The sequence below is a fragment of the Numida meleagris genome, chromosome 25, assembly GCF_002078875.1.
Source record: "Numida meleagris isolate 19003 breed g44 Domestic line chromosome 25, NumMel1.0, whole genome shotgun sequence".
Lineage (NCBI taxonomy): Eukaryota > Metazoa > Chordata > Aves > Galliformes > Numididae > Numida > Numida meleagris.
Genome location: NC_034433.1, coordinates 4,282,540 through 4,294,288, shown reverse-complemented (window position 1 = coordinate 4,294,288; position 11,749 = coordinate 4,282,540). Strand labels below are relative to the sequence as shown.

At 56.1% G+C, this 11,749-nt stretch overlaps 1 protein-coding gene across 1 annotated transcript; it reads left to right on the top strand.

The window, feature by feature from the left end:
* On the top strand, positions 3,785-11,123 carry DEF6 (DEF6, guanine nucleotide exchange factor; the record flags this gene model as incomplete). Its single annotated transcript, XM_021377106.1, is given in 10 exon segments — positions 3,785-3,925; positions 5,292-5,477; positions 7,368-7,595; positions 7,759-7,905; positions 8,039-8,147; positions 8,224-8,522; positions 8,971-9,137; positions 9,328-9,526; positions 10,108-10,198; positions 10,315-11,123. Coding segments are annotated over 10 exon segments (1,782 nt in total), but the record flags the coding sequence as incomplete, so codon positions are not given.

Here is an 11,749-nt window from a genome sequence, read left to right as displayed (position 1 = left end):
GGTTCGGGGAGTGCTGTGGGGCTCCGGGGATGCTCTGCAGCGCGTGGGGTCCCGCAGAGGTTCGGTGCTGGGGGGCAGAGGGCTGCGCTGCTGTGCCATGCGCGGTGCCTTGAGGTTCTCCTCCTGCGCCTCACCTCCATTTTAAACATTAAAAAAAAGAAGGCGGGGGGGGAGTAGTAAAGAATGAACGCCCAAGTGCGTTTTCAACGTGAAAATGGGGGAGAAATTGGATTTTTTTGTGGTGGTTTTAGATTCTTCAACTGTCCGTGCCCACCTATCAGCCCAAAGTCGGGCTGTTTTCTTGCCCCGCGGTGCCCATGGTGCCTCTTCCTGTGCAGCACAGGGTCGGAAGGTGGAGGGAGAACGTTCTAAATATGACGGCTCAGGGCCAGCAGCAACGCATCGCTGCTCCAAGCGCCGATCTCCCCTTCCCTCCACCCTCTCAGCACCTTTCAGAAGGCTCTGAGCTCGGTTTGTCCTCAGAAAGACTCATAAAACTCATTTATCTGCCCCCAGGACTGGTGAAATCCACCAGGTTTCGATCACAGGCAACAGTTTTTTCTTTTGCAAACGCTGCAACTCTTTTTTGTTGCTGCATGAAGTCTCGGGGTCTGGTGGGGCTGGAAGTGCCGTTTTGGGGCTGCGATGCAGAGCAGGGACCTGAGCTAGAAATACACAAAACGCAGCAAAGTGTTGCATCAGGAGCCTGCGAGATGAGTTGTGAAACATCGTCTCCTCTTTTTTTCCTTCTATTTTCGAGGGCTTCCCCCTGGGCAGGTCGCAGAGAGCTGGGAACCCGCGTGGCACCACCTGCTGCCCGGCTGCAGGGTCCCCAGTGAGGCCAAGCTCCACTGGAAGGCTCTCAGAGCCGAGGGCTGCGTGTGCCATTTTTTCTTTTTTTAAGACACCAGAAAGTGTAGAAATATCTGAAGAAATCCAGGAAAATCCCAAAGCGAGCGAGGGCCGGGTGCTGAGCCCCGCTCCCAGCCCCAGTGGAGCGTGGCAATGTCACCACGTGCAGCACTGGTCTGGTGAGCTCCGTGTCGGGGGTGGTCATGCCCAACTCACAAGGACCCTGAGTTTCACTGCAGTTTCCTAGAGAGTCCGTGCAGCCACGAGCGCCTCGTGCAGGGGCTGAGTGCTGCATCCCCACGGTGACCTAACCCAGAGCTGAGCACAGATTCACCCCTCGCTGTTCTCCCACTGGCCCCAAAATGGGGACGTGGCTGCGGGAGAGGCTCTGCACACCCACGCGGTGCTGGAAACACCCAGCTGTGCTCGTTCCACCGCACGTCTCAGCGCTCGACAGCTTCCCACCCCTCGTTTCCATTGCCCATCGCTGCCAGTCCCTGGTTGCTGCGGGATTTAGGGCTGCCCACCCCACACTGGGTTCAGCAGTTGAGTTCTTTACGTGTACTCCTGCTACTTGAGTCCTTTACACGTACTTGCTCCTGTGCGAGAAACTGTGTTTGTATGTCTGTGTGACATAGGTGGGTATCTGCAGCGGAAGGAAGGACAGTTTTGTGGTTAAGTGCTATGAGCTGAGAGATGTGGGGTGTTCAGTTCCCAGTGCTGGGCTTCCTGATACCGCCCTGTGCTCTGCCTTCAAGCTGCACGCCGCTTGGGGTTGGAAACGCTGCTGGAAAACTTTGGAAAACTCAAATTTGGGGCAGTCCCAAAAGGGCTTGGTCATACTCAAGGCTTCTCTTCCCAAGGAAACGTGGTGGGTCCCAAGGCTGTGTGCTGGGGGGGACAGGGGCACACATCCCGTGCACTTTGGGAGGCAGGGGCCCCAGCCTGTGCAGGTCTCAGGGTATGGTGGGTGCCCTCAGGACCGGGCAGGCTCACCGCAGTCCACTACAACGCCCTGGGGCGGGCAGGAAGGAGCTGCACAGCTTGGACCAAAGCTCCTGTGCTTGTTGAATGCACAAAGGGCTCTTGGCACAGGCTGGTGCTGGCAATTTGGCCGACAAGAGGTCTGAGAGCAGCTCAGCTGGGTGAAAATCTCCTCTGGGGGGGGAGCCCATAGGGCTGTGCTTGAACCATGGGGCATGCAGACCCCGCTTGCATCCCTATTGCCGCTGGCAGAGGCACCAGGACGCACCTCCCTGGGGCCGGGCTCCCTGCAGCATCTCTGGGGATGCTCTGCTTTGAGCAGAGGGGGGAAACTGAGGCAGCGGCACCACTCCCTGTGCAGTGCCAGACACCCATCCGTGTGGGATTTGTGCCCATTACGCAGAGCTGCGCTCTGATCCCAAAGGTCACCCCCAGACCTGGCATCGCCCCCTGCGTCTCCCACGGGGGAGAAGATGAGTGGCTGCCATTCTTCAGTGCCGTGACGTGTTCCACCCCCGTGGCGGCAGGGAGGGACGTGGGGTGCTCGCGGTGCTGGGCTGAATGCAGCTGTCCCCTCCAACTCTGCACAGCGTGGAAAGGCAGCGTCACCAAAGAACTCTGTGGGCTGCGCCTCGGCGGCCAGAGCATCCCTTCCCCTCCCTGCCCCCCCAGCTTTTTCCCCCGTCTCTGGGCTGTGGGGTGTTTTCCTCCCTCCTCTGTCCCCATACGGTTGGGGTAGCCCTGACCTCACACATCCTGCATCCTTGGCCAGGGCTTTCCTCCCCACCTTATCTCGCTTTCAATTTTTAAGTGACCGTTCCAGCAAGAAGCAGAGCGTGCTTTGCAGTGTGTGGGGGGGATACAGGGGGCTCAGGGTGCCAGCCATGGCTGGGTGCACACATGAGACCCCCCCCATGGCTCAGGAGATGCTTGGGTGGGCACATCCCCGTGGCACATCCCTATGGCCCATGGGGCAGTGCTCAGCGGGACAGTGGCTTTGGAGAGGTGAGAGCTTGTGATGAGAGCCTCTGCACGGGAAGGGGAGGGCACAGCCGTGGTTCTCCACTCTTGTTCTGGATTCCCAGGGTGTTTCCATCTCTCCCACCCCTGCGCAGCCCCCGGAGCAGTGCCAAACCCCAAAGGGTGCAGTGCAGAGCTCGGGGCTACAGCCCTCGTGGTGTCTGCGCGCCGGGTGGAGCCCTGCTGATAGCATCACTCCGGAGGGGAAAAATGAGAGAGAAAATCCGGTTGAGCAAGAACCATCTCCAGCTGCGCAGCAGTGTGGCCCCAGGCAGGTCCTCTCCTTTGGGAGGAAATCTCCAGCGCCATCACCTTGACGTGAGCTGTCCATGCAAGCCGTGGTGAACCACCTCGGGCATCTCCATGGAGCACCTCGCTGGCAGCTCAAGGATAGTGACAGCACCAAATTCCCAGCACGTGGAAAATTTACAAGCTCCAAAATGAGCTTTGTTTGAGGGGATCTGCTCTAAACCCAATACCTGCGGCGTTTCTGGAGATGGCGTGTCTACAGATCACCTCTGGCTGCCTTCCCTGCCAACAACACCTCGGCTTTGTTTGTTTTAAGCTTTATCTTATTTTCATTTTTGCATCTTCTGGTGACACGCTTGCAGAAAGCAGCACGGCAGCCGCGTTAGAGCATGGCAGCGGGTTGGGTGCATTCGTTATTTCTTTTTTCAAGACATTGCTGAGGGCAGCTGCCAAGCAGCACGGCTCGGGGCGGCTTATCTAGATCAAAGCATGTCCTGTTTGCTCTGTCATGTCTGGGGGAAAAAAAAAATTCTCCACGTGCCAACCAGGGGAAGAAAAGTAAGGAAGAAAATCCTCCTTTCCCAGTGCGCTCTTGGCTGTCTCCAGCTGACTTTTAAGGCTGGTATTTGGGGGTGCCAGCCCCAGGCTTCACCCAGCTTTCCCACTCGTGCCCGGCCAGGTGCTGTCCCACAACCTGTACACGGTGCTGTGCATCCCCCACGACCCCGTGGCGCTGGAGGAGCATTTCCGCGATGACGACGACGGGCCGGTGTCCAGCCAAGGCTACATGCCCTACCTCAACAAGTACATCCTGGACAAGGTGAACCGCGTCCCCCCTTGGTTTGCAGGGCAGGGCAAGGGGTTTGGTGAACAAGGAGGAGATGGAGGAGGACAAGTTGGGAGCTGGGGGGGGTTTCTCTCTTTTTTCCGTGGCTCAAAAGCACCTTTGTTTCATGCGGTGCGGCTCAGTGCTCGTTTCCTCCAGGCACGTGAGGGCTGACAGCTTTCTTCCACTGCGTGCTCTAAATACGCTGGGGCCCAGCGCAGGGGGCCGTAACCCTTCCCTCCCTGCTGCCTCCCAAAAGGGCTCTGGGCCGGGGAGCCCAGCACAGCCCATCCCTCCCATTGCAGAGCGGCCCAAACCGTTGCAGTTTCCTGGTGGTTCTTTGGGAGATGACCTTTTGTTAGTGAGGCCTTCTGGTCTCACTAATAAAATCCCATAGGCAGACTGAGAGGGGAAGTGGTTTTTCCTGGTAAGTGGGGCTCTCAGCTGTTCCTGGTACCCAGCACCCCAAGGTTTTTCTCCGGCTCTGCTGCTGCAGACTGTGGTTTGCTCACGTGCTGACTGCACGGCTGGGGAAATGCTGGGCCAGACATGGCCAAGGGTCTGATCCCCGCCACCTTCCAGTGACACGGCACAGCAGTGACGCCTCAGGCCCAGCCCTGATGAAGGCTTTTGGTGGCCTCTGAAGCTTGTGGACAGGCAACAGGGCCAAGGGCAGCATCATTCCTTCCTCTCGGGCTGCCTGCTTGCGGTACAGCACTTCCCTTCACTGAACCTCAATTCCTCTTTTTGTTCAAGTGGGATAAGGAAAGTGACCCAAAGCCACACAAACGTTTGCCATGTGGGTTTGGGGAAGCCCAGTGGTGCTGGTTGTGCTTTCTGGTATGTTTTCTGCTGGTGTTCCGCAGCCCCATCCCTGGAGGTGACCAAGGCCATGGACGAGGCCCTGGGCAGCCTGAGCTGGTGGGGCCACCCAGCCCACAGCAAGAGTGGGGCTGGGAGGGCTGTAACATTGCTTCCAACCCAACCATCTCATGGCTCTATGATCCTTAAGGTCCCTCCCAACCCGACCATCCCATGGTTCCATGATCTTTAAGGTCTCTTCTTGACTCTATGACTGCCATGTGTGCAGCACCCTTGTCTGAGCCACCAGTCAGATGCTGTGCCACGATGCCCAGTTGCCTGTAGCATCTTCCCTACCAGTTGCCATGCCTAAAATCATCTGTGTAAGGGATCTGTGTTGGGGAATTGTCCTGGCACCACATGCCAGTGCCCCACCACTCATGCAAATCAGCAGTGCTGGCAGGGGCAGGTGACCTCTGGTGTGGAGCTTTTGCCCTCCCTGCATCCTTTCCCCCTTGCAATCCTGCAGCACATTCACCAGCCTGGGTTCTGTCTGCAGGTGGAGGAAGGCGCTTTTGTCAAAGAAAACTTTGATGAGCTCTGCTGGACTCTGACAGCGAAGAAAAATTATAAGCCTGACCGGAATGGGAATAGCGTTGTATCCCACCAGGACGCCTTCAAGCTCTGGTGTCTCTTCAACTTTCTGTCTGAAGACAAATACCCTCTCGTCATGGTGCCAGATGAGGTAGGAGCCGCCTCTTCTGGGCTCACTTTGGGTTGACACGTCCTGCTATCGCTCCCCAGCACGTCCTTCCTGAGCTGCCTCATCACATCCTGCAAGACGTGGTGCCTCGGGGTGGGGGGAGCAGCCATGCCCGTGGAATGGAGGTGACTGGAGGAACCCTCCAAGGTGCTGAAGCCTCTAGAGGAAAGATGAGGAGGATGTGGTGTGGGTTGATCCACAGCATTCCTCCATGGTTGAATTGAGGCAGCTGGGAAACAAATGTGCCAGCCTTCAGACCATCAACCAGGGAGCATCCAAAGCTCAGCTCCAGCTGTCTGCTCCTGAAGCCCTTGCAGCTCACTCAGCTGTTGCGTTGGGTATGGTGCTGGAGGGCTCCTCCTGATATTCACGGGGGAGAAAGAGAAGATAATGAGGAATAACTTAAATCTTTTGTTGTGATGATGACGATGAAGTGCTCAGCCCATGGCCCCATGAAGACAGTGGCAGAGAAGACCCAGCTATCCCTATCCGTGCCCACTGCCACCAAGAGCTCAGCTCCTGCACAGCATCTGGGGAGTTAAGCGCGGGGCCACTGGTGGTAATCCCCAAATTCCAGGCAGTATTTGGAGGAGGAGGTGTTCCCTTGTCCAGGGGTCAAGTGGAAGCCCCATGAGCGGGCTGGTAGAGGTGGGCAGCTCCAAAGCCAACAGCAGCCTCACCAGGTCCCACTGCAACAATCGAGGATGGAGCTCAGATGGGTGAGCAGCCCCCAAGATCAGCCCCAAAGCACCAACAGACAAACAAACAAAAAAAAAACAACCACCCCAACAAACAAAAAAAAGGCACCAAGAACTGAAAAGAAGTGCAGTGGTGTGCAGATGTACACAGACAACCGCACTTCCTGTGCCCCGGGAGAGGTGTTTCCTGTTCCCCAGACCAAATGAATCATCCTTCTGCTCGCAGAGCTGAGCTTAAAAAAAAAAAAAAGGGAAAAAAAAAAAGAAAATTAAATGATTCCCTTTCCCTAGATATATAAGCAGAGGGGGAAATCTCATTGGGGTAGGAGTCATTGCTGTGTCACACCTTTGTCACCTACCCTTCTTGCTCTTGAGTTCTGTGGCTACCAAAATAAATTGTCCCAGTGTTATGTTGGGAAGACAGGACAAGGGGTAGTGGCTTTAAAATAAGCATTTAGATGATATATGAGGAAGAAATTATTTTCTATGAGAGTGGTGAGGCCCTGACACAGGCTGCCCAGTGAAGTTATGGTGCCCCATCCCTGGAGGTGCCCAAGGCCATGGATGGGGCTCTGAGCAGCCTGAGCCGGTGGGGGGCACCCAGCCCATGGCAGGAGTGGGTGGGCTTTAAAGGCCCTTCCAAACCAACCATTCCATGGTTCTATGGTTCTAGGTTATCTTCAACAATTCTATTTTGAAAGCAATTGATGGTTTTGAAATGATGTTCACTTCCCTTGCAGGGACCCCTGCCCTGCTCCTGTTGATGTTTTTATGAGGTCAGCTGGAGACCAGACCAATGCTGTGATCAGGGCTGTGGTCTGATCCGTACTCTGTGAGCTGAGTGTGGGGACAGCAGTGCTGGGAAGTCCTACCTAACGCACTGACTTCTCACTCTTCAGACAGACAAGCCAAAAGCATGTAGGCCTTGTGGTGAAAAGGAAAAGCCTCCATATGATGGTCAAGCTCTGACCCAAAATCAATGTCCTGAGCCTGGAAGAGCTTGCCTATTACCATCAACCATCCCAAGGGTGGCACCTTTGTGATAAGGCTCCTTCATCTCCAGGCTGGAAAGGGATGTGGTTTTAGGTCCTCCAGAATGGGTTTTTTTGGTCCAAGTTGGTGGTTATGGGGTGGTTCTCACTTCTCCATGATGCCAAGCTCCCCATCCCCACAGGTGGAGTACTTGCTAAAGAAGATCTGCACGGCCATGAATATGGAGCTGAACTCCTGTGAGCTGGACGACTGCCTGTCCCAGGAGCCGCAGGGGCAGGGCGGCCTGACGGTCTGGCAGTTCCTGGACATGGTGAACTCGGGGCGGCTCCTGCGGGGCATCGAGCAGGAGGCCATCAGCATGGCAGTGGAGGAGGTGTACCAGGAGGTCATTGAGGATGTGCTCAAACAGGCAAGGAGCCCACGTGTCCTGGGTCATGGCTGAGAGAGCTGGCCCCTCTCTGGGGGATGTTTCTGGTCTTCTCCCAGTCATTAAGGATGTGGTTTCCATGTTGTTATGCAACTACCCATCCTACCCCCGCACTGTTTTTGAACCCCGTGTCTCCCGGGTACAGGGCTACCTCTGGAAGAAGGGCCAGCTGAGGAGGAACTGGTCGGAGCGGTGGTTCATGCTAAAGCCTAGCGCCTTGTCCTACTATATGAGTGAGGAACGGAAGGAGAAGAAGGGCAGCATCACCTTGGACAAGCACTGCTGTGTGGAGGTACAGCCTGGCCCATGGCTTATGTCAGGGACAACACCTCCCGCATGTGTCTGGGGATTTATCTTGGTACTCATCCCACTGGTTGCCTCCCATGCACGTGGAAGTGATGCCATCCCATGTCCTCTCCCTGCAGGTGCTGCCTGACCGGGATGGGAAGAGGTGCATGTTCTGTGTGAAGACCTCATCCCGCACATATGAGATGAGCGCTTCTGACACCCGGCAGCGCCAGGAGTGGACGCTAGGTCCGTACGCCATGCCCACTCTGTGCCCTGTCCCCAGCATCTCATGTCTTCCCTGACATCCTCCTTCCCTCCGCAGCCATCCAGACTGCCATCCGGCTGCAGGCTGAAGGCAAGAAGTCCCTGCACAAAGACCTGAAGCAGAAGCGACGGGAGCAGCGCGAGCAACGGGAGCAGCGCAAGGCGGCCAAGGAGGAGGAGACACAGCGGCTCAAGCAGCTCCAGGAGGAGAAGGAGCGGAAGCTGCAGGAGCTGGAGCTACTGAAGGAGGCCCAGCGGCAGGCAGAGATACTGCTGCAGGAGGAGGAGCAGCGGCGGAGGCAGCAGCACGAGGAGATGCAGAAGACCCTGGAGATCCAGCTGCGGGAAGCCGAGCAGGTGGGGGTAAACCTAAGGCAGGTCCTGCAGTGGGGCTGCGTCACTTGTCGGTGACTGCACCCATCCCTGTTCCTTGGTCAGGTCAGGCTGGGGAGGGGTTGACAGAGCTCTTAGGAGCACGTTCTCCTCTTGCAGTAATACTGCTGGTACCTCTGGTGGTGGCGGTATGCACAGTGGTGTGTGACTTGGGGACAAGGGACAGAGGGTCAGCACATGCGATACCCAAGGAACAAGGAGACGTGGACAAACTGCTTGAGGGTGCATAAAGCTAAGAGACTGCTGGGCTGCCCTGGGAGCCTCTTTCCCTCCTTGCAGCTGATGCTGGCTCCTCAAGAAGTGTTTCTCTGGGAGGGGAAGCAGCCTTGCCCTGGAGCTCTCCCCATGGGCTCCTCACAGCATGTGGGACATCAGGCCCCAGGCACCCTGACAGCTCCTCTCTCTGCCGCAGGCACGTGCTACCATGCAGGCAGAGATGGTCCTGAAGGAAGAGGAGGCTGAGCGTCAGCGTAAGCGCATCATGGAGCTGGAGGAGATGCAGGAGAGGCTCCAGGAGGCCCTGCAACAGGAGGTGAAAGCACGGCACGATGAGGAGTCCGTGAGATACGCACAGGCAAGGTAGGAGCGGAGCCTCCCTGCATCTTTTCCACCAGCCCTGCTCCCAGGGGCAGGGCTGTCAGAGATGTTCCCCAGGGTGATTCTGCTGTCCTTAATTGCTCCCAACATGCTCCTGGTGCCAGAAGGAATGTAGCGAGCTGGTAGACGAAGTGGCAGAGGGATGTCCTCACCTCATGTGCTTTCTTGGCAGGCTACTGGCTGAGGAAGAGGAGAAGCTGAAGCAGCTGATGAAACTGAAGGAGGAGCAGGAGGAATACATCATCAAAACTCAGCTGGAGAAGCAAGTCCTCAAGCAGGAGATGGAGAACAAGAACAAGTGTCTGGAAGAGGCCCAGAAGCAGCTGGAAGAAGTGAGAGTGAACAGGCAGCGGGTGGACCAAGACGTCATGGTGAGTATCACCCCAGTGCCTCTTCCCGTCGCACTCCGAGACCCAGGGGACTTCCCAGTCCTCCCCTGAGTCACCTCCATGCAAGAGAGAGCCTGGGGACCTGCTGTCGCACACCCTGCTGCAGCCAGGCTGGGTTTCAGGCATTACATCAGCTGCAGTAGGGAGAGCAGCCCCGAGGTTTGCTCCTGAAGGTTTTCAGAGCTGTGCCAGGCTGGTGATCAGCTTACAGAGCCACTGAAGCAGGGAAGAGGCTGTGACTATTCTGCCCCTGTTTTGCTGCACTGGCAGATGCTATTTTGAGAAATCTGCTGATGTGGTGGGTGCTGGAGAAAATGCTGGCATTTCCTCACCACACAGTGCTGGATTTTTCTGAGCTGTGCCATAGGGTGATTTGTTGGCTCTTGGCATGTCCCTAAGAGAGCAGCAATGTCAGACCTGGGAATGGGTTGGGAGCAGAAGGAGCAAAAGACCCAAAGGAGGGTGTGCTGCCTCCATCCCAGAGGGAACCTCCATCCCAGGCTCAGGGAAGGGAAACTCCTGCCAGTGGTGCTTGGCCCACCCTTTCCTCTGTCTCTTTGCAGGCAGCCCAGCGGAAGCTGCGGCAGGCCAGCACCAACGTCAAGCACTGGAACGTGCAGATGAACCGTCTGATGCACCCCATCGAGCCAGGAGGTAGGAGACCTTCCCCATGGCACGCAGCTCAGTGCTGCTGCTGGTACTCCTGCCCTGTCCCCTTCTTTGGGACCCTCAGAGAAGACAGACAATTGGTTTTTTCGGTCTGTTTCCAGACAAACGTACAAACGTGAGTGGAGGAGGCTTTGCTGGCTACCCACCCCTCGTGTGCCGGAGAGATTCCTCCCTCAAACTCAAGCAGAAAGTAGAGGATAAAGGCAGTGACCCCATGAGGGACAGCAGGAAGGAGAACGTGAGCAACGGCGGGAGCAGCAGCCCACTGCCATCTTTGGATGCAGACACCATGGCCATAGAGCCCTCCAACCAGTAGCAGGATGGCAGAGCCCAGCGGGGAGCTGCAGGGCCCAGCAGGCCCGGTCAGCATGGTCATCTCGGGTTGGAGACCAGCAGAGACCAGCACAGAGCCTATAGGTGACTACATGTAGAGCAGAAGTGCTCCATGCTGCAGCTACAACGTGCCAGGAGCTCAGATAGCCCAATGTCAGGAGAAGGCAGCGGAGCCATCTCCTCCTCGGGGCTGCCCAGGTGTGGGGTCTGGACTCACTTCCCTGCACACCAGACACTGGCTTCAACACTGCCTCAAGATGCCACCAGTGGGTCTGGACCATGTGGCCCTGGACTGCCGTTCCCCCTTGGTTTCTACTGGCAGTGCCAGCAGCATCATCCACTATGCCCTTGTACATATGGTCTTCCAGAGGGGCCTCCAGGGCAGCTTTAGGGACTGAGCAGTGCCTTCTCACTACCCCCACACAAAGGGCACTTTTGGCAATGACCAAGTGGACTGAGATGTCCTTAACTACACGTGCATTCCCTGAAGGTGGTTGTTAAGTCACTGGAGTCGCATAGATGTCAGTATAAACCGAGAAGTAATAAAGCTTTTGGAGCCACTGGCCCATAAACCTTATTCCCTGCACATCTGTGGCCCTGCAGGAACCCAACTTGCCTCTTGTGCAGTGCACAGTTTGGATTCCCACCGTAGAAAAGAGCCCAGTTAATGAAAACAGACTCAGTGGAGTTTGGTTTGGTCTAAGTGGGCCAAGAGGAACACAGAAGTGGTTGTAGATGATGAATTGGCAATGGGTATCTCCTGGGAGGGCCAAAATCTCCTCATAGACTAATGTCCTCACCCTTGAATTGCAGGAGTCTCTTTTCAGAGTCCCGTTTCAGGTCTGGTCCGAGGCCTGCAGAAGGCAGTAGAAAGGATTCCCGAGGCAGCAGGGCTGGCTCTGTTCCAGTAGCAGGTGGATGTGTCAGCTCTGTTCAGTGACATCATCCTGGCCTGTCTCCTTCAATTAATTTGTTCCCTAAAAGACGAGAACAAAAGCCAGAAGTCTTCTGGCCAACCTCCTTGCACACACAAAAAAAAACACAAACATGGAGGTTCGTTTTTTTTAAGCCCCTCTGTTAAATACTGTCCTATTTGTCTGTGACTTCGGGCACTTGACTGTCTGGGCACAGAGTACCTTAAGTGCCCTTTCTGAAAATACACCGTTAGCAAGGCCTGCACCAAATCCAGGTTCACAGTTGCTC